The sequence below is a fragment of the Labrus bergylta genome, chromosome 2 (genome assembly GCF_963930695.1).
Source record: "Labrus bergylta chromosome 2, fLabBer1.1, whole genome shotgun sequence".
Classification (NCBI taxonomy): Eukaryota; Metazoa; Chordata; class Actinopteri; order Labriformes; family Labridae; genus Labrus; species Labrus bergylta.
Genome location: NC_089196.1, coordinates 25811789 through 25834331, shown reverse-complemented (window position 1 = coordinate 25834331; position 22543 = coordinate 25811789). Strand labels below are relative to the sequence as shown.

Here is a 22543-nt window from a genome sequence, read left to right as displayed (position 1 = left end):
CTGTTTCTTTTCTTCTTTTTGATAATGGGATAATGGCTGAAATAAATATTAGTGAGGTTGATAATTAGTCATTCCACCTGATTGGTATCTGTGTCAATATTGACCTTATTTAGTAGAGCTGGTAATAAGCCCACCCCGACCGTCATGGAGAGTGGGGTTTTTTAGTAACAGCACGATTTTATAGACCTGTGAGATTAATGTAATCAAAAATGTCTCTAGTTTAGAAGCTGTGTGTAGTTGCAGTTTCCTTTTACATAAACTTTTCACACAGGGAGCTGTGAACATTTGATTTAAAGAATACTGCTTTCCAACAGTAGAAACAAACATGCAGGATTTAGTAGTTTGAGAGAGATAGTGTGATTGGTATCTATACAAGTATATGACTCTCTTTGAGTATTTAGAAAAGCGCCATATAAATCGAATTTATTATTATTATTTTATTATTATTATTAGTTGATGTCTTAGCTGAAAGCTGGTTTTTAACCCAAACTGAGTCAATATCCAACACTTTTATGGATATTTGTGCAGTCATTTTTTAGTATAACTTCATATATTTAGTGTGAACGTAAACAGAACACAACTTCATCCACTTTATACCTGTTATGATAATTTCTAGTACCTGCCAATAAGGCCCTCCCAAGGGACTACAGACAGAATCAATGCTGACGTATTTCGAGGCAATTAAGGATATAAATGATTTCATCATCTTTAACCGTGGTATGGATTTTAAAAAGCTGTGATAATAACAAAATCACTTTTCCTATTTTAAGGACAAGTTGCTTTGTGAGCATCTAAAGAAACACTAAACTATGTGTTACTTCCAGGCGACGGCAGGAAGAGTGCACACAAACTTATTAAGCCACATTCAATGTTAATGTGATTGAAATACTTATTTGGAGCATTAAGTCTTGCACATGGTCCATCTTGCTTCAGGGCAGTTTAATTCTCCCTCACATCTCTGTTGAATTATAGATGAATTGATCTTAGTAACATTCAGCTTCATGGTCTTTATTGAAATGACCACATCACACATTTTCTCCTCCTGCCAATGCTTTATTTACCCATGTTGCTCATACCTTTTAGGCTCTTTTATCAAAGCAGTCAGATTAGCTTGATGTGGTGTTTACAGTGGGGAGGGACTAATGCCCTACATGCTTTTTGCAATACAAGGCAAGATCATTTTTGAAGCACCATTCTTGATATTTGAAACACTGGTACCAAATACTGATGTTCTCATTCTATAAATAATACAGTGCTCTAACCAGATTATCTTGCCAATTTGATTTACAGCGTCACAACGTCATGACTTCTCACAGTTGCACTTCTTCAGTTAATTAGATATCATCATGTGTCATGATATTTTTTGTCTTGTAAGATATAAATTATCACATAATCCCTGTATCATGATTATATAGTTATCCTGGACCACGTACTGTAAATGGTAGCTCATTTTGAGTTACCCCTGCAAAATTAAGAAAAACATTGTTACCAGTCATTTCCCCCTGGCATATAGTGTCTAAGTGTGATCTCCAGTGATTGTAGATTTTGTTCTTAGCTAAGAACAAAACTCAGATAAGAAAACTTTAGTGATTGACAGAATCTTCTTGAAAAGTGCACAAGTGGGCGTCAGGAACAAAGTTCTCCTGGTTGTTGAATGAGGCCCCATAAGGGCAAGAAAAGAAAATCTAAGACATTCAAAGTGCAAAATATATTAAATATATAATCGAAAAGCTCTGTATCCTTTTTGCAGTATGAAAGGGACTTGGGATAAAACCTAAAATGTTGTTGAGCTAATGCTGTATTACGCCGCAGATCACTTTGATTTCACGGCACTTTTAATTGGCTTCTGCACGCTAATGATGACAGAGAAGCTTCTTATTTGAGAGAACAAAACAAAAAAAGAAAAAACCTTTCTTAAAAAATGGTCAATTCCATCATCTAAAGTGGAAAAGACAGTTTCAGAACCTGTCCTCCTTCAAACATTTGCACAACATCAATTCAATTTAGCTAAACCTTGTCCAGCCAAGGTGACACGATCTTTAAAGAGGGGTCAGGTTTCACACACTTGGGAAGAGTTTGCCCTCTTTCTAAAGTTCACATCAAACTTTTTTCAGAGAGGAAGGTCAGCCGATACATCTACGGCCTTTCATTTTTTTGGCATTATCAGAATGACTGAAAGTAAATTATTCTGTTTGGATTATCTCCGTTATGGCCAGCGTTTTTTTGTTTTTTTTTGTCCATGAAAACTAAAAAATAATACTTTGACTGTGTGACACACCTAGTTTGAGATATCCATATCTGAGGCTTAGAAAAAGTATTCTGAACTCCTGGAAAGAACATGTTCTTGATATTTAAGCAGAAGTTAATAAGCAGATGAAACTATATCAGGTCTGTTTTGCATCAGTCTGCCTGTCTAAATTTGTAATCTAGCACTTAGTGACGCCGGCTTTTCTTGTTTTCCTAGAAGTCCCCAAGCCAATAACACTTCTTGTTTTTAAATTCTGTCCACCTTTAATATATTCTCCAATTAAAGCAGTTTTTAACTAGCTTGGTTCGTATTAATAAGCTGTACCTCACTGCTCTCTTTGTCTATTGTTTTGTTTTTTCTCTCACTGAGTCACTGCAGGTCCTGTCATCCTTGGTATAAAAAAAAAACCCGACAGAAACAAGTATTTCGGGAAAAGGAGTAAGCTGATGCATTTTCTCTCTCATCTGGCACATTATGAGCCAGTGTTATGCAGGTAGCACAACCTTGATGAGATCCAGGAGAGGTTGATGGAGATACAGGGGCTTTTGAAACATGCGATGACTATCAAAGACCAAGCAGAGAAGCACCACTTTCTCTTTGATGGACAGGGTACAATAGCAGTCCAGGACAATGGGGATTTTCCACTGACAGATAGGTGTGACCACTGAATTTGTTAGCTATTTTCCGACTGTCTGGATATATTTCTGGACCGCTCACTGTGTAAAATTATGACTGTCCCACTGGACCGCTTCCTTTGATAAAAAATGCTGTTTGGCATGTTTGTTTCTGTCCCTCCTCAGAGAATCAAGCTGGTTGGAGACTGTGTTTCTGTCTCTGCCAAACCTCATTTCATCGAAACCACTCTGACACATTCTCCAGCGGGCTGGGTGTGATTCTTCTCGCAGTCATTGTATGCTCATGTTTTCCCAGCATGAGAGACTGCAAGTGCAAACTGAAAGTACTGCTCAACATTTCCAGTGCACTTTCCTACTCTGTTTTATAACTAAGAAAACTCTATATCTCAGATTTTAAGGTCACACATACGTTTAAATAGTTTAATTTAAAAATGAAATAAAAGACACTGAATGTGAAATTAATTTTGGGGGGATTTTTATGCCTTTTTATTTAGAGATAGGAAAGTTCACATTGAAGTTGGGGAAAGAGAGAGAGAGAGAGAGAGAGAAAGAGAGAGAAAGTAGGGCAAAAAATGTGGGAAAGGAGCCACATGCCGGACCCAAACCTGCGCCACCCACTTGGAGGAGCACATCCTCTGCACATGGGGCACGCCCACCCACCACTAGGCCACCAGCACCCCACGTGAAATGCACTTTAGATTAATTGAAAACAATGTTCCAGCGTGAGAAAAATACTGTGCAGCACAGATCTTTGCTGTAATTTCCTGTGAGAGGTTGCGCCGTTCCTCTGTTCATCAGGTTTCAAATGGTGAATTGCATTCTGTGTTAAGATTAGTAAGTGACAGCGGTGACAGAAATAAATCCACAGGCCTTGTTATTTGGTGAGTCACACTCCTTACAGCATGTAATCAGTCAGGCATCATTTAGATACCAGTGGTTTGCATGTTGTTAGTCGACTACATATCTCAGATGCTTTGAATATCTGCCAACCAATTTCTAAATCAGACTATTATTAACGTCCCATATTTCAGGCAGCTACTGCTTTCTGTTCATTTCACTAACGAATGAAACTCGATATGAAGAGACCTGAAAGTTGTGTTGCTTGGTAAAGGTAATCCATCACAATAACAATCTGACGGGTTTCCCTCCACACAGAAACACATTTACACGCCTATACCAAGATTAATTTACAGTCCACTCCACAACCAAAGCTATAAGAACCCTGTCTTTATCAGGACCAGTGTGAACGAGTCTGGAGTGTCTAATGGAGGAAAAAATGAATATAACCTTCAAACGTATGTTTCCATTATTATACAATCACCTGTAAATATGAATCACTGTGTTTTAGGTACTTCAGAAAAATCTATTTTATCTACAGCGGGGGTAGGTCATGAAGTAGGCCATGTTTCTACAGATGTAGAATGTAATTAAAACATGGAGGTAGTCCAAGTGATGTCACTCATTGGTTTATGAAGCCCATCAATGGTGGTCACCATATTGGAAATGCTGTCAACCTACCTCGTGATCGATCTCTGGAACCAGGCGAAGTTGGAGCTGAGGCAAGCCTGAAGCCTCAAAGCAAACAGCTACAATGTGTTCGACTGTCAGTCAGCTCAGGCACACCCTGAGCTTTTTAGAACCAGGCTGTAAACATGTTTATTTCTGCTGTTAAAGGAAATTCTGCTGCTTCACCTGATGTGGAATTATTGATTCTTTTAATCTATTTATTTATTTAAATGACAGACTATTATATATCATATATTTAAATTGTTTTCACTTATTTGTATCATGTTTTTCAAAGTCTTCAGAATGTTTAAATGTTAAGAGTGTTTAAGTTTCAATAAATGCATGTGTGCAGATACGTTAATGAGTAAGTGTGTTTTATAATCGTGACCTCAATGTCAATCTAAATAATTGGGATTGTGTTTTTTTTTTTTTTTACCAAGCAGCAGTCACTGTTCAACCTGCAAGACGAGTGTCAGGTACTTAGCTGGATACAATGTAAGTCTTCAGTCACCGCTCACAGGTGCTGTATTGATCTATGAAAACACTTCACTCCTCTTCACCTCACCAGCTCTAATTACCTAATCCAGACAGGCATGTTGTTCACAAAAGACAGACACACACACACACACATACACACACACAGACACACAGACACTTCGTCCTACCTGCTTGTGTCAGCAGAGGTAATGGCGATGAGTGGAGGGGTGCGTAGTGGCAGTGTTGTCGGCCGCGGTGGGACTGTGACTGTGTCTGGCTCCGATTTGCGATCATAGTAGTACTGTTCTGCCTGTCTGAAGGCCAAAGGGGGCAACTGGACAGTCCGACAAGACAGCCTCCGCACCAGGAAAGACTCCATGCAGGTGACGGGCCCCGGTTCAGGGGAGTCAGCTGACTCATCGGACACCTGGATAAGGAGGAAGAAAGGGTGGTTGACTTCACTCGTCATTTAGTCTGAATGCCAATTTACATTTATCAGACTAGTCTGACAGTAAAAGAAGAACACTCAGGAAACATTCAAAGTTGTCTTCGGGTAACATTGTCATTCGGTTTGCCAAGTGTTGCTAACATAAGCAGAGCCAGCACCATCAGACTTTGGAACTCCCTGCAGCTGAAATGTGATCACGCATTGCTGCAGTCCATATGCCAGCATAACCTGACACATCCCACATGCATTAATATCTCAATTTACTACATCAAAATACTGCCAGACCACGCTGCTCCTACTAGATGTTATCTGTGCACTGTGCTTGTTTACATCTGGGTCATAGAGCGGGTACAGGATGCTAATAAACCAGAGCTACAGACAGTCTATGGCTACAGCCCCAGGAAGTGGCTGCTTTGCAGTTTGAGCAAAATATTTGACTGGCATCAAGGCCACCATATAAAATATTAATAATGTTCTAAACTGAATAGTTAGCTTAACTGTTAAGTTAATTAGTTTTGTGTCAAATTCCTGGAGACCTTAAAACTTTTTGCTTGACCTTATATTTAGTTCACAGAATCATTTTTTTTGGGTTGTTGCATTTTGGTTTTCCTTCATTTATATTTGTAAAAATTACACCATAACGTCTTGCATTGGAATCTATAAATGGCTGAATGAGAATGATAATCACAAATGGATCAGCAGGAAACTAAAATAAGTTATGCACAAAATGCGTTACTATATAAATAAAAGAGAACGAGGAATCAAAAAGTAAAAATGAAAGAGCAGAGAGGGAGGAAAAAACTACTGATAAGAGTTTGAGGTGCAGCATCTGAAAGCTGTGTACATGTGAGGTGAAACCAAAGTGAGAGGAGAAAAACTCATTCTACAGTCGCGAGTTAACCTGGAGGACACACTTCAGGTGGTCAATGTGTCATTAAGTGGTTATCGGAAAGGCTGATGCTTCTGCAGAGAGAGCAGGAGCAGAGCCTCTTCTTTCAAAACAAGACTGATTCCAAGCAATTCTCCTACCTTAAAGTCAAAGTGTAACTGTATTTATGCTCCTGGAAATCAGAGAGACAAAGAGACATCAATCGTATTTTGAGAAGGGCCAAACAAATTACTTGATGTAATTTGCATATTTTTCATATGCAAATTGATTTAATTTTTTTTGCTCTTTGTTGCCCTAAAGCACCTTTTTTTTCCTCCCTGCAGTCATTGAACACACAATACAACCTAGACTTTTCTGCAGAGAAGGGAGCCCAGGAGAATCTCCATTTTGTGTCGTTTCTTTGTAACTCTGTCCTTAGGGTAGGCAGAGAGGTAATCACTTGTTTGCGTATTGAGTGGTTCCTGGACTAGCTTTGATCCGGGACCTGAATACACAAGCACACATACAGTATATGGAGTGAGCCGGTGAGGCAGCATGATCAATTGAGGAAGAATTGAGCAATTAATCCAAAGGATATCCACTGGGAGGTCTGCATGAATAACAACGCTCCCCGAGTAAGTAAGGGTAAACTCACTGTTAACATTTACATCCACTAAGGTCACCTACTACTTTTTACACACATTTAATCACTGATACAGTTCAAAGCCAGGGTTTGTGCCAAGAAAAACCCTGAAAGAAAGAGAGTGAGAAAGAGAAAGAGAGTGACACAAATGCTGGTTCACTCTCTTTCTTTCCCTCTATCCTCCTTGCTGGAGCCGTTTTCACACATGAACAGCAGATGTTCAGGCTGAGCTGCATGTGTGAACGCAAACAGATGAATTCTTCACCACTACTTTTGCAAGACGTCAGGGTGAGTCAATGTATGAACACGCAGGTATATTCAGGAAAATTCAACACGCGGAGGTTGACGATAGTCACATCCTCAACTGGTGCATGACCGGAGAGATCTTTGTGTAACGTCATAAAGCTGCTTCATACTCTTCTGCGATGCCAGCTCGTTCTTTCCCACCTTTTCCTTGCCACTGTTGCCACGTTCTTGCTCACGGTGGATACACGTTTGGTCTCTGTAAATAACATGACAAGAGAGAACGGTCTAGACCTGCTCTTTATGTAAAGTGTGATTATGTAAAGTTGTGCTTTGATCATTTAATCATCGAACATGCAGCTGATCAAAAACTTTTTCAAGATGTTCACTTAGGTCACTGCTTTGCTAACTTTGCCAAAAGGCAATATATCCCTTCTTATAAAAATCTAGAAGCAACATCAAGCTGAATTAAATCAATCTTTTTCTTGGTTTGGCCGTTTAAATGAGTAGACAGTTTTCATCCAGTGGATTGATTTGCTGTGCCCAGTAGATTTGCTCAGTGGTGAATGCCTGGGGCGGCCTGCAGAGTGAAAACCCCTTTCTGCCCTCCAATTGCTAACAGATGAATTATCCTGGCAGTTAGCACTACGTTCTGCCCCTTACAGCTTTATACTTAATACATCTCTATTAGACCAGTAAGACTTCTCAGAGCACCGTATTGTGTGTGTGTGTGCGTATGTTGGTCTTGCCTTTTCCTCTTTGTCGTGACTGCTGTACCTCGCCCTAAATAGCACAGCAAAAACACTTCACCCTCACTCCCCCGCCCCCTCCACCCATCCACCCCTGCATCCATCAAGATGCCAATCTTCATCCAGGAAGCCATTGAGCCTTTCATTCCTACCCAATTACCTGTATTAGGCTCATTGCCATAGACTCCAGTTAACAGAGCGGCCGACATGATTAACCCTCTCTCTTCAACAGGCTGAAGCTAAAGCAGATGGATGATGGCTCTCAGGAGTCCATAAAGTGAAGACAATATTGAACATTAACTCCTTTGACACATTTCTAGAGGCTATTTAACAATTTATGTAATGGTCCTTTACTCCTTTTGTTATTCTGACAGTGGTTAGAGCACGGCTTTTATGCCATTTAGTTTCTGCACTACACATAATAAAAGCTTCTGAGGAACTTTTTTTTTTTTTTTTTTTTTTAAATATGAACATCCATTTAAATTGTTTTCATTTATAAAAACCCCAAAAGAAAAGGTCTACACACACGTATTCTTACCAAAACACCTTTGTATAAACTCTCCAGTAAGTGTGTTATCATGATTTTAGTTTATGTGCAAATGTCATTTTAACAACCTCAGAGCAGACAGAAACTTGCACCCTCCCTGAGATCTTTGGCGTCCCCTATGGGGGGCCCGAACCCCAGGTTGGGAAACATGCTTTACACGGAATAAGGTAAGTATGAATGCTGCAAAGTGCAGTCACTAAGTTGCGAGCTGTCACTTGACAACTGAGGGCATTAAAATGTCATGAAAGAATATGTTAATAACAACAGAGTCCCTGGATAAAGTAAATTCAAATGAATGGCAACAGTTTTGTTTTAGTCGCCTCAAAGAGCATGACACAGGAGAGTGCAGTGAGAAGAAATTTTAGGACATCCCACTGTGTGTGTGTGTGTGTGTGTGTGTGTGTGTATGGTTTTGTGTTTGTGTGTGTGTGTGTGTATGGTTTTGTGTTTGTGTGTGTGTGTGTGTGTGTTTTAGTGCAGTAGATTGTACAAACTGTCCTACATTATCACTCACTTGTGCCTGTGAAGCGGCTCTTTATAAGTGGGATCAGTGAAAGGTTAATTGGTCTGCTGTCACTTCTCTGAGCTCTCGTGTGTACTTCATGTGCCGTGGTCAGATCAAAATCTGTTCACGTTCTTACTACAAAACTGCACCTTATCAAGCTTTGTAACTTTAAGATAAAGCCATTTGATATGTAAGTAATCTGAGAGTCAGGCGTAGAAATCAGTTTTGAAATCAAATTCTGCCTTGACTTTTTAGATCAGACTTAAGACAGAACAATTTATATACAATCCGGTTTATAAACAGATTCTGGATTAGCCTTTAGTTCTGCACTGATCATATGATGTTTACATGAACAGTGGAGGCCATATTTTCCATTTAATTTTGTCTCTGCCACATTCAATATATCACAGAAAGATTTACACAATATGCATAGTACATAAACTCCTCAAAAAAAGTTTGGAAACGTTATTTCGGTCACTTATTTCGCCCCTTTAATAATACCAATTGATGTTGTATTTTATATCGTTAGAAAGCCTGATTAGTCACCTTTACAACGAGGTAGAACCTGTAAGGATCGTGCATTCGTGGAATGGGCAACACAGCTAAACGTGTGAGTAGAGCTCTACAAAAAATGTGACAAAATCCCCTGCAATGTTCTTCTGTTGGTATTCACTCGTTTTGAGTGCTGCCAGGTGTGTGCCAGTTACAGGTTTATGACTGGCACCTGATTGGCACCTAATTGACAGCACTTGTGGGATCATCTTGGGCATGCATTTCATGCCAGAGTGACCAACACACTGGTTGACCTTCAACTCCTGGTTGAGGAATGGGATGCCATCCTATTCCGAAATGTGTCCAAGCTGGTGACCAGCATGAGGAGGAGGGGCCAAGCTGTTGTGGCTGTGTATGGATCTTCCGCACGCTACTGAGGTCCCTGACAGTGTAAAATGAATAAGGTGTAAAAAAAAACGTATTAGTGTGGGAGAGTGCAATCATCCATTCCACCAAGCAACTCAAAACAGGAGTGAATACCAACAGAAGAACATTTTTTGGGGCGCTACACGTTTAGCTGTGTTGCACATTCCACGAATGCACGATCCTTACAGGTTATACCTCGTTATAAATCAAAATCATCCTGAGACCTAATGATATCCTCTTTATCCCCCATAAATTGTGCATCCAATGTGGTTCTGGTGGCCAGAGAGAGAATTTTAATCAAGCAAATTAGGTCCTGTTCTGATTTGAGCCCTGGCCCTCACTTATCAACGTACGGCAGAAAACTTGGTGTGTAAGGCAAGTCAAGTTTATTTCTCACAACATCAAAAGCATCATGACAGAGGGAAAAAAAAAAGAAATATTAAAATAGAACATTTAAAAATCCCTAAAACAAACAATTCAAAATCACAGAGAAGAGCCATTCGGACATTCCTTGGCTTTTTTTTTTTTTACTACCTCCTGATATTCCAGATTTTTGGGTATACATTCATTTCCACTCAAAGCTCGTCACTTAACAATCTGGACGTGAGCAAAGGGTTATACTCAAATCCTACACCAGGTCTCAGCTTGTGTACACATGTTTGAAAGTCAGTGTGGACTTGCGGTGCAGCATAAACCTGGATGTGTCAGGGAATAATAGTGCAGTGCTTGTTCAGAGGACCAGAAAGACGCTCAGATTTATAGTTTCTTAGATAAGATATGGCATCTTAAATGTGTTTTCCGTTACACTCCATCTCTACCAATCCCTATAAGCTATATTGTTTTGTCAGTAATGTTGAGCAGCGTGAGTCTTCAGGTGATTTCTTTTGTGTCAGTGAGTTCAATTTGATGAATGAGTGTTTTCTTTATCGATTTACTTTGTAGATTAGAGAGGCTGCTTTCAGCAATCATAAACCTCCCCATGCGCACAGGAATATCACGGCAGCAAATATTGAGAAAAATGTAAGCAGAAAAAGTAAAAACTGTAGTCACTTTAAAAAGGACAGAAACATCTCCAGAGGAAAACCGAAGTAAACTTTTAGCTTCTGAAAGCGTGATTGAGCTCAGGAACTATCACTGACAGCTGACCATTAAGAACGCAGAAAACGAACAATAGATCATAACTAACTCAACATGTTGAGATTTAAATAATCAATGTAAAACACGACTTTTCCACATGTGTAATGTGCACAGCAGATTCACTTAGGCCGGGCTACATGTGTTCTATTCTTATGTTTGGCAAGTAGGCTATTCAAATGACAAAAAGACATTACACAACGTTTGGTCAAATACTTTATTCATTTTAGGCTGGACGTTTCAGGTTTTCATTCATCACTTTTAAAGTCTCATTAATGTCCAGGAGAGAGCAGTTTGTCTCTGTCTCTCCAGGACCTGTACAGTAAGGACCCAGGGTCGTGGTGGTTGGCTAGCACAGGGAGACGGAAGTTGAGCAGCCACCGCTCTGTGGGGCCGGGTCCTGGCAAGTTTGTGCAGACGACGGCTGAAGTCCCCTGGTGCCTGGTGGAGAATCATCTGGAACATATCTAAAACGATATAGATAAACTCAGCAAATCTGTAATTATTTATTTGTTCTGTATGAAAAAGAGCTACAAAACTCTCCAAGCTATTAAATATTTACCATTATCCGTCTCGGACACGGGTGCAGGCTGCGCCACTAATGCCTGAAATTGAGACTGAACTGATCAGTGCAGCCGCTCGCTTTTCGGTCAGGCACAATTTCAAGCTGGTCTCCTCCAGCTCGGCCGATGCTTCTTTTAATAACTGAAACACGCTTTTGTTGCAATCTTAACCACTTTTTTTTTTTTTTTTTTTACATAAATGTGGAGAATCATGATGTAAATGAAATATCCAAGCTGTTGGCTGAAGCAGAGATTACCTTCCAAAAGTGTTTTTTTCTTACACCTTTCAATCAAGGGCACCATTTCATTCCCCTCTACTTCTCTACTTGTTATGGTATCACTCTCCAAGTCTTAAACTCTGGAGGGGGGAGTCCTGCTGAACCATGAAGGGGCGGGGCATTTAAATGAAGACTGGTTTCAGCCACCACACTTATCAACGCCCCGGTCATTGTTACGCTGTGATCGGCACGGATACGCACGTTTCATAGATGCCACGTTGACCCTGTGTTGAGATGAAAATTTGATTTGATTGTTTACCATCACCTCTTGTTTTAACACTGGGATGTGCCATATAGGTTTAAAAGTTACTCTCTTGAATGCATGATTTATAAATGCATTTCAATTGGTCAGTTTTTCAGAAAACAGGAGACACTTGTTTTATATGAATTGAGTTTTCATGAGAACATTTTCTGTTCACCTTTTTTAGAGATTGTATTCAGTGGGGTGTTTGCTGTTTTACCTTTTTTTACATGAGTTCAAAGTGGAAAAAGCGTACTGACAAGACCTCAGTCTGTCAGCTCTCTTTGTTTCATGATGGTCACGCTCATGTACAAATAATTGAATTATAAAATAATAGTGGAGTGGGGGCGCCGGTAGCTTAGTGGTTAGTGCTCAGGCCCCATATACGCAGGCTTTAGTCCGGCTCAGGTTCCAATCCAGCCTGTGGCTCCTTACCCGCATGTCATTCCCCACTCGCTCTCTCTCCCTCCCTGATTTCTGACTCTATGCACTGTCCTATCTCTAAATAAAAAGGCACAAAAAAGCCCCCAAATAGATAATAATGATGATAATAATGCAGTGAAATCCATCAGTATTCAGAGCATTTGTTGACATCTGCAAGAGCTCCGCTACCCGATGCGTCTTCATCTCTGCACAGCATATTTTACTGACACCATCTTCTAAGACGGTTTGAGTTTTACCTGAGGCGAGCCGAGAGGCATTGCCTCTTTTGCTCCCTTGGAAAAAGTTAGCATTAATTTAGTATTTGATGATATACATGTTTAATCATTTTACATCCTAATACTGTAGAGCAACTTTATCTGGTTCCATGTTGATGAGATGTGTAAAGATTGAGTGTTCTCGGATCAGTTTACAGAACTTGCACGCCAGGTTCAAGACCCTGCTGAGTGGTTTGGCTATTAGCTTCCTAACAAATCATAAAATGCTTCAAGGCGAAGATTAAAATACAGGAATTCTCTATCATCACTTCAAGCCAGGGGGGGCAACCTGCGCTGTACTCCGTATCATCAGTGCCATCATTCATCTGTGTGCTCTGAATTCAGCAATTGATTTTTATCAGAGAATGAATCTTAAATGGATTCGGGGTAAAGCCAGAGAGCGGCACAAGAAGAGGCTGGCAAAGAAGTTAATACTGACAAAGGTAGGAGGAGGTGGAGGAGGAGGAGGAGAAAAAGAAGGAAGGAGAAGAGATGAGAGAGGAAAGATTGCTATTGGAGGAGATGCACTAAATCACCTGGTTGATAAAAACAATTCAAGGCTTTCATTTATCTGCCGGTGCATAGATGGCTCTCAGCTTTCTGAAAGAAAACACTATCTAAAAAGGGGAAAGGAAAGAGGGATGGAGGTTATTCTTTATCAACAAGCTCATTTTATTTATGGCTTCTTTTCTGTCTCCTTACACTGGCTCTGAAGGCAATGCATACTGTATGCAGTCTGATTTATTCAGGCACATTTGATATCTATGGCTCGTGTTACTCTGCAGTCTGAATGTCTCCATCGGCCCCTGGTTTGTTTGGCACATGCTCTCTTAGTGAAAGCGTTGCCTCAACTACACAGGTTGTCTGCTCTACTGTAAAGAGTAATTGGTATTTACAACCATTTGTGTGTGTTTTTTTTCTGCTTGGTCTGGTGGCTCATGTAGCTATAAAACATGTTATGCAGCAGGGTAATAAAAATTAGCACAGTTCATCTCCTACACTACACACAGTGACCAGGGAATAGATTGGGTGAACATATTCCACTGTTTTCCTTGGGTTTTTTTTTTCACACTATGAATAATTCCCACATGCACAGGTTATTATTATGGTTCATGATGTCCAAAGATGGGAACAGTGTTTAGCATTGGAGACAGAACAATACTCTGTATAAATAAAACATAAGCTTACTCCTATTGGACTTGGAAATGACATGAAGATACACTGTTTTTATTTTCAATGCGTAACTCTGGGAATGACTCATGCTGATTAACACCATTTGTATAAAGGAGCAATACTAGTAAAAATATGAATGTGACTGCGGGTGGAATCAAAGGATATGATACAATACCCAATGCATGGCCCATGATAAGGATAATATCCCGACACAGCGATGGAGCAATCATTAATATATTGCAAGACAATCATGAAATGATACATCACATTATCTGATTAACTGGAGCATATTAAATGCCCCTATAGGAGGTAAAGATGTTGGATTAATTGATTTATTCACTCCATTTTGGTGTCAATTTAAATTCATGCTTCATACACTGTCGGACTTCATCCCTTGTATTCTTCCTCTTCTTCCTTTATCACACTGTCATCGTCTTCTTCGCTCAATTCACTTCTGCTCACGTTACCCTCATGCACCACTCAAGCGCCATTGTGAAAAGTCTCTAAGTGATGACGTGGTGAGTCGAATTGGCAGGGAAATCTCTTGAGAGTTGAATTTTGTTTCCACTAAAACATTTATGTTTGGTAGCAGCGATTCGATAATTTAATTACACAAGCCAGAATGACAATATAGTGCCGTATTGATATTTTGTACCAGCCCTAATTTAATACCTTTTTTCCTGAAAGCAGCAGCAAATCATTAAGCCCTGTAATGGTCTTGTTCTTGACTTCATTATCCATGAATCATCATTATACCTCAGTTTCATGGACAATTACAGTAAAATACTGAGTGTATGCAGTGCTACAACAATGTGGTTCATTTAAACCTTCCTCCAAATTATTTATCTACAGCTGGGAGGAAACCAAACACCTCCTTGCTTCTGCCAGGTATCTGCTGCTGCTGTCATATGCAAATTGCATTTCTATTCTTAGACAATCATACGGGCGTGAAGCCACAAATGTTTTTTTCCCCCCTTATTTGCGTATCCAAAGTCATTCTGTCTGGTATTTCTCTTCATATTTGCATCACCCCTTTGGCGGTACAATTTTAATAAACATGTTTATCTTCATTCTGATGTGACATAGCATGCTGTGAAAAAGAGCTATTCTTCTCTAGAGGTTGCAGATGGAGTCCAATTTCACAGCATTAAAGCAAAACTGCAGGTTTTTTAAAGAAAGAATACACACAAAGGATACAATATCTTCTTGTTTCCGTTTTATCTCAGCAGCTAAAGTGAGACGTGAGAAGAGATTAAGGGCAAGGAAAACCAGCGGGAAAGGTGATAAAAGAAGTTGCTGTGGTGTGTTGAAGTGTCATAGTGGAGGTGAGGGAGATGAATCAATTCGATTCAAAGAGCCCCCCTCGAGTACGCTGGCAGGCAGGAGAAGAAATGTCTGGAAGGAACAAGACCTACGGTATAGTCTTGCTCTGCTTCAGGCATGTCCCTGTGAAGTATTGCTCTACATGCAGATTGAAATAGGAGGAAATACTACGGAATGGCTGCAACCCTACGAGAAAGGAGAAATAATTTGCAGAAGTAGAAGCAAACTAGAGCCCGATAAAATCAGCCGATGTTAGCATATCGTGTGACTATTGGTATCCCACAAGTGTTTGAAAACTGCATTTGAGGGATCAATGCAATAAATGTGTGTGTGTATCTATATCTTATTTTCTCAAAAGATCAAAGACGGATCTAAGAAAGGGATCGGCTGCATTGGTATCTGAAGTAAACAATGCATATTGTCTTATATTTTGCTTATCATATCAGTAAATGTCAAGGTCACTGTGCTGTAAGATAGAGCGATAAAGCAGAGCCCACTTGTTATGTTGTGGATCTAAACACAATAAAGCAGCTGTGAAGAGAGTATTAGTGTCTGGATTGTGTGGTAATAGGAAAGTGAGAATGAAACACACTGCATGTGACGTCCACCAATCAAATCTTGGTAAACTGTGACACTGACTGGGCGGCAGATTCATCCCCCCCATGAATCCTCCACACCGACCTTCCCAAAGAGATTCCACACACTGCTCTTCGTGCATCAGCCCCACATCTGCACTGCAAAACACCTCATGCAAGATTAATCACACTCTCAAAGCAGTCAACAGGCTGTGAAATGAGAACGGTGAGCCGGTGGTAATGTTTCCTTACGCCAGGTGTGGAGAAATAAATATCAAGTTTGCCTTCCCATTCCGCCTGTGTGTGTGTGTGTGTGTGTGTGTGTGTGGTAGTGGACGTGCGGTTCCCAAACAGAACCTGGCAAACACATGGGGACTAGATTTATAACACAAATTTTCCCCGGTGTAGTTTCTGCATTAAAACGTTGTCATTGTGAGTGCCTGTCTGCTAATTTAATTACATGTTTCAAATATGCAGAAGATAGCGCCATTCTTTTTATAAATAAATAAGCAGGCAGATAAGCAGTGGCTAAAAAACAATTAACATTGTTTGCACTGGGCCTGTCAAATCTGTGATAAGAGGACTGTTATCATCAGCTTTATTGGAACAACGACTGCACTGTTTATAAAGCAGTAAAATGCTAATTTCAAAGAAAAATGATCTCGGTTTATTAAGAGGAATAATGAAGAGCTCTTGTTCCCCCTTACGCTGAGATATTAAAAAATGGAAATGGTCACAATTTTTTCAGACTTTGAAAAATGTAAAACTTAATTCATCTATAATTCTCTCATCTTAATAAATGTCCCCCCATTGCTTTTACCAGCGTCTGGTTGTAAAGGGGTACTACTGCCAGTCGGTGGCTGTGGCACATCTGAAAGCTGTTTGCTAACGCCAATTTAATAAAAGAAGAAGAAAGCATTACTGCAAGATGCCAGTAAAACGGGTGTGGTGCTTCCAGATTTAGAGCAAAGAGCAAAGAAAAAAGTATGGAGACTTCTGCAGTGGTCAAAAAATTATGCATGGAACTCCATTTAAAAAAATAATAATGATGAAACCCTAATATAATGGTAGGGGAAACACTGACAGTAAAGATGTTAGTTTTATTTTACCAGTACTTTTCAACACCAGTGACAATATAAATATATACACATTTATATGGAGAGAATTAACACATTTATACTGATTGCTGACATGTTGCTAGCTGACTTTACACTTGACGCTAGCAGAGGCACCACACTGTATTTGTTTGGTATTTTCACAATAATTTAAATGAAAAGGTTGATGGGGGGGGGGGGGGGGGGGCTTATGAGTTATGCAAAAGGATCATTGCAATATTTGGTGAGCTACTTAAGTCACATTTAGTTAGTATTTGAGGCTCAATCTGAGATTGTTAGCAGCCGCCAGTGGGGTCTGTTAAATTCTGTGAGGGATCCCAACAAGTGCTCAAGCAGTGGCTTTTCCCTGGGAAATGATATGTTACAAAATGCACTTCAAAAGAGTTGTGGACAAAGTGTTAATTTTCAAGAGATCAGGGAATTGTGCAAATCATTACATGTTGTCAGAGCTCTTTATTCCATTAGCCCTGTTCGTTTTGTTGATTTGATATCCTGCAGCTGTCTCACATCCTGCTCATCCTTCATTCACTTTTCCAGTCCCGTGATAATGCTGACCTCCCCTGATCCTGTTCAATCTAATTTGTCTGCTCTTTTCATTTAATATTTTGTCATCCCCTACCCTCCTCTACTCCTGCAAGACCTCACCTACGTGCGGGGTGTAAAGTGAGTCAGAGAATAACTCAAATGCTACTCGCATTAAATCCCTTAACATTATCTTCATCGTCCCCCCCATTTCTGTGCACTGCTCTGCCTCTGTGTCCTCTCCACTCTTCAGGTCTGAGCACATGGCCTGGACGCTCCCCTGCTGGGCTGTAATTGGTGATCAAGATGTGCGCGGGAAGGAGACGGAGTGGCGTTTGGCCCATTTCTATTCCCTCATAACATTCACAGGGCCACAGTCACATCTGCGTTACCATGGTGATGCTGATAAGGTGGCTCATGACTATTCATCGATGGCGCTGCCTGATTGGACAGCCCCCGAGAGCCCCTGTGAAACGTATTCATCAGCGCTGCCGCCTGTGTCCCTGCTCTACCTCAGTCCGCCCATTAGGATAAAAAGGGAGCATCTCTGCTGCTTCCAACTCAAGTCATTACCTCACCCTCAGCCTCTCCGCTCCTCACCTGTCCTCGCTTAACGTGCAACCTTTTTCTGTCCTCTTTGCCCCTCTGCTTTTCCCATATTGTTGAGTCTTATGACTTTTTTCCCTACACCAACAAAACAAAAGAAAATCTGTTTTTTAATTAATGTGCACTTATGTAATATAAGAGAAGCTGAGAAATTTAAATATTCAATCAGGTTTTATTCCATGTTTAAACATTGCTGACAGTTTTTTTTTTAATAACTTTATTCATGCAGCTCTTTTTTAATATCGTGCTTGTGGGAATACATTGTATTTGTTTTTAATGTTACGTTATGCATCGGTTGCAGCTGCTTATCCTGCAGGCAATCAAGTCTTTGAATTTTGTTTCCCAAAGGAAATGCAGACAGTTCATCAGACTTGGCATCGCTTTAGATTTTTATTGTGTTATAATTAGTTTACAGCGCAGCTAAGTACATTTGAACTTAAATACAGATAGTGATATGATTTCTATAAAAACACAGAGACAAAGCTGGTGTATCAGGGAAAATCAGCAGAGGATTGAAAGCTCACGATGACAGTTCTGTCTCAGCATTCACTATGAATCATAAGAAATGTGGACCACGCAGCAAACCTACAGCAGGACTGGAAAGTGATTTATTTTTTCTTTTAAATCTGTCGTTTATATTTTCCCAAAAGAGTCAGAGAAAATTCTCCTTCTGCATACTGAATGTATTTCGTCTTTGTTGTCAGCCAATTTAAAAGACCTACACAGTCACCCCAGGGTTGAACTATAACTCAAGGTCAACAGGCGTAGAGTATGATTGAATATCTTATTCATGCACGGAAGGATCAGCCTGACAGTGTCTGCTGCTGCTGCTCTATCTGAGCTCCATCTCTGGTTGAACACAGCAGCTCTGACCTCTCTTGTTGGTTGCGAGGATTTCCAGGAACCTGCCCATTAAATCTAGATGGATAGTGGTGGCTGACTGACAGCTTGCACACAACTCTGACATCATGTGAGAGCACAGATACCGCGAGTGAGGTGTTTATGGTAGAGTAGCTGTTGTGGGGGATGGGCATTGAGAGAAATATGCAACAAATTAAATAGAATAGAGTTTGTATAAAACAGCACAGGGACCCTATTGTTTCGTTTTATTTATCACCACAGAATGACCCTGTTGTAAAAAGAAAAAACAAGCTTTGTTACCTTGAGAAAAGGGATACATTTATCCTTTAAAACTCCAATATACTTTTACCTGATGAGCTGAAACTTTGCCCACATTTAATATGGCCATCCAGCATTGTATAGGCAGAATAGGTCAACTTCAATAACCCTCAGAGCAGTTGACATGCCTGGTTTATAAAATCTCTACAGTCTCCACCCAGATTACGGTAAATGACCCTTATAAGTGCTTTGAGCGTTGGAAAGACTAGAAAGGTACTACATAAGTGCTGATCATTAACATAATGACACACATAAGACAACTTGAGGATGGCTTAATCACAAGAAGGAGCATGAAGACTCTCAAGATGTAGCGTCATTTCAGAAAAAGTCAGATGAAAGGATGTTAATAAAAAAAATAATCTATCACTTACACTGTCTCGCTGACTGTCGTCCCCGGACCGGTCATTCTTTTGCATGGTGCGTGCCACCTCTGAAAATAAGCAGGCCTCAGAGTGAATCAGAAATACAAATGAAAAACAGTGAGCTATAAATCAAAAGTTGTTTTATGTTGGGATAACAGCTAAAGGTTGTTTCAGGTCATTTGTGGCTAAATTGGAAAAATAAAACGAAAACTAATTTCATGAATCTTTAAAGACTGTATGAGGTGTTTGGGAAATTTGTTAATGATTTTCAGGTAAGATTAAGGCAGATACGTTAGATATGTTTATACCACCTCCTTGAGCTTTTGGCGTTAGAGAATATGAAAGCATTGATCTCCTAGACAACCTTGAGTGTACATGTGTATGTGCGGTGAGGGGAGGACATAATGGATGCATGTGTTGGTAGGAAAGGAGAGGTACTGGGATTCACCAACCTATTAGGATGCATGAGAGTGAAAAAGGTAAAGGTCAGAGAATTACCAGCCAGAGTTACACAACCCTGTTCACTTTACCTGGCCAAATAACCCAGATAACACCTGTCTGTTTCTCTCCTATCCCTTTGTCTCTCTGTGACACACACACGCACGCACACACACGTACACAATACAATGCACATTTAGTCAAGACCAATTGTGCTGAACTGGGTGTCCGTTCACAGAGACTGAAGTGTTGTGACATGGGTGGAAAATCCCTTGGAAGATCAGAGGAGGCCAAAAATGTGATTGTTCTGTGGTTTCGATTGGAGAAATACAATCTATTTGTGTTTTTAGCATTCCTGTCACTGCAAAGTTCCTCTTGTCGTGATGACTAACCCACAAGAACCATCAAATAAGCAAACAGCATAGGAAAAGTCATTTTGCTTCACTTATTTTCCCTCCAGCTGTCTGTTTACATTCCTATCAAGTTTTGTCTGAACGCACCAATGCAGTCCCTGAATTGTATATTGTCCCTACAGCAGTGACTTCCTTTATGGTTGTCAGGTTTCACATTAACCATCATTTTCATCAGCTTATCTTTTAGGTAGCAATCCATATGTCTGCATGTCACTTGTAAGTATACTATAAACAACCCTACTTTATGTCTACCAGGACTCAGTAGCACTGTATGTGTTTTGAATGAGATCAGCCGATAGGGTCACACATTATCCCCCACTCTGGTTGTCTAGCTGCGGCCCATCTCCAGTAAATAGATGTGAAGTGGCAGAATGGCCTGGTAATTACCACAGACTGAAACAACAGACAGAGCTGGCTGGGCAGTCTCCATTGATTGGGCTCTGAGGGAGGAAGAAGGTAGAGGGGGATGGAAAAGATACAAGGGGGCAGGAGAGGACACAAAAGCAAAGGAAAGGACAAAAGAAGAGAGGAGAGGACAGGAGAGGAGAGAAATAGAGATGAGAGGGATAAGGGGTGAAATCACAGGGCCGCTTATCCATCAACTCATGGATCAAAATGTATTTAAGCTAATGTATTATAAATATGATTCAGTACTGGACTCTGCACAGTGGCATTTTTTTTATTTATTGAAGAAGCCTGCATCGGGGCGCCGGTAGCCTAGCGGTAAGTGCCCGCGCCCCATGGAAAAAAAGAGGCCTGCATCAAAAAGACTGACTCAAGAAACAGACTACATTACAGTACGATGCGATACGAAAGATAGGTGGATCACAATAATAACTGATTAATTGAAAGACAATTATATAATGATGCATTACCATATCTGATTCACTGAAAAATATAAAATGCCCCTAAAAAAAAGGTAAAGTGCATGGCTAATACATTTATTTACTGCAATTTTGTTTTGGTGGTATCTAAAGTCCTTATAATAAAGATAAAGTACTGTTAGGTGGGGGTTATTTCTGTATGAGATGGACAATTATGAAATCGAGAAACAGACTGTGGATCATCTTAGATTTATTCAGCCATGGTCAGACAACACAGAAACACAACACACATGGCTGACAAAGTGCAGACCATCGCTGACCCATGCTGACCAAGATCTCACAATCATTGACAAACATTGGCAAAGTGGCCATCATGGGCAAAATGGTCAAGTGGCAAAGTCTTCATCACACAGTGTTGCTTATATTCTGCTAGAAGGTACAGCCCACAAATTCCTTTCCATTTGGGTACATCACCATAAAACAATAAAGATGACATGACACTGATTTGTATACGTAACAGATGTAGACTCTCTGTCTAGCAAACAGTTGCTGACAACATATGGTTGGCTCCTATCCATTTATAGATCTGCTACTACTTAGGTGCTTCACCCATATAAGGTTAACGCTTCACAGACCCAAAAGTAGAATTACTGTGAGATGGTTGACACAATTTAAAGATATGTCCACAAAAATTATCAAGATGAATGAATCCCTGAAAATACGTACTAACAAATACCTATCTATCTATCTTTACTCTTATCATGCTTCATCTCGACTTCTTTTTTTTTTTTTACCCGCTAACTTCTTCTTTTATCCCGTTATATTAAATTCTGTGCACGCACACTTACACTTATTCATGCCATAAGTGCCACCGTGAGGAGTCTGGAAGTAGTGTTGTGGTGAGTCAAATTGGAAGGAAAATCTGGGCATAGTGATTTTTATTTCAATGAAAATGTCATTATTTGGCAGTATTCAAGAATTGCATCCCATCAGTGAGGACGAACGAATATTGCTGTAGACTGTCGTCGACAAGAGTGGAGGAGAGGAGAGGAAAGGAGATGACACAAGAGTGGAGGAGAGGGATTGGTCATAAGTCGTGTCATGGTGCACACGCTCTCAGGATGTTGCCTCTGGGATAAATAAACTGTCGTTTGTTCATGACAAATATTTTGTAATAAGGAGCACCATGTGCCTAACTCTGAACAGAGGACAGACCATTAGCCTGCATTCAGCGTGCACGTGTATTATTATGTACATGAACTGAAACAATCATAGGCCATCATAGGTATTTTTGGTTGCTCAGGTGTCTTAG

The 22543-nt window shown here is 40.2% G+C and overlaps 1 protein-coding gene across 1 annotated transcript in view; it reads right to left on the bottom strand.

Moving 5' to 3' along the window:
* The window catches only part of pde4d (phosphodiesterase 4D, cAMP-specific), a 205623-nt gene that overhangs the window by 162500 nt on the left and 20580 nt on the right, over positions 1 to 22543 (bottom strand). The window contains exons 2-3 of the mRNA XM_065950136.1: positions 19566 to 19624; positions 5055 to 5293 (exon numbers count right to left, since the gene is read on the bottom strand). Of these exons, the coding sequence (XP_065806208.1) occupies positions 5055 to 5293; positions 19566 to 19610 (284 nt within the window). The 5' untranslated portion in view covers positions 19611 to 19624. The remainder of the gene's footprint in view (positions 1 to 5054; positions 5294 to 19565; positions 19625 to 22543) is intronic.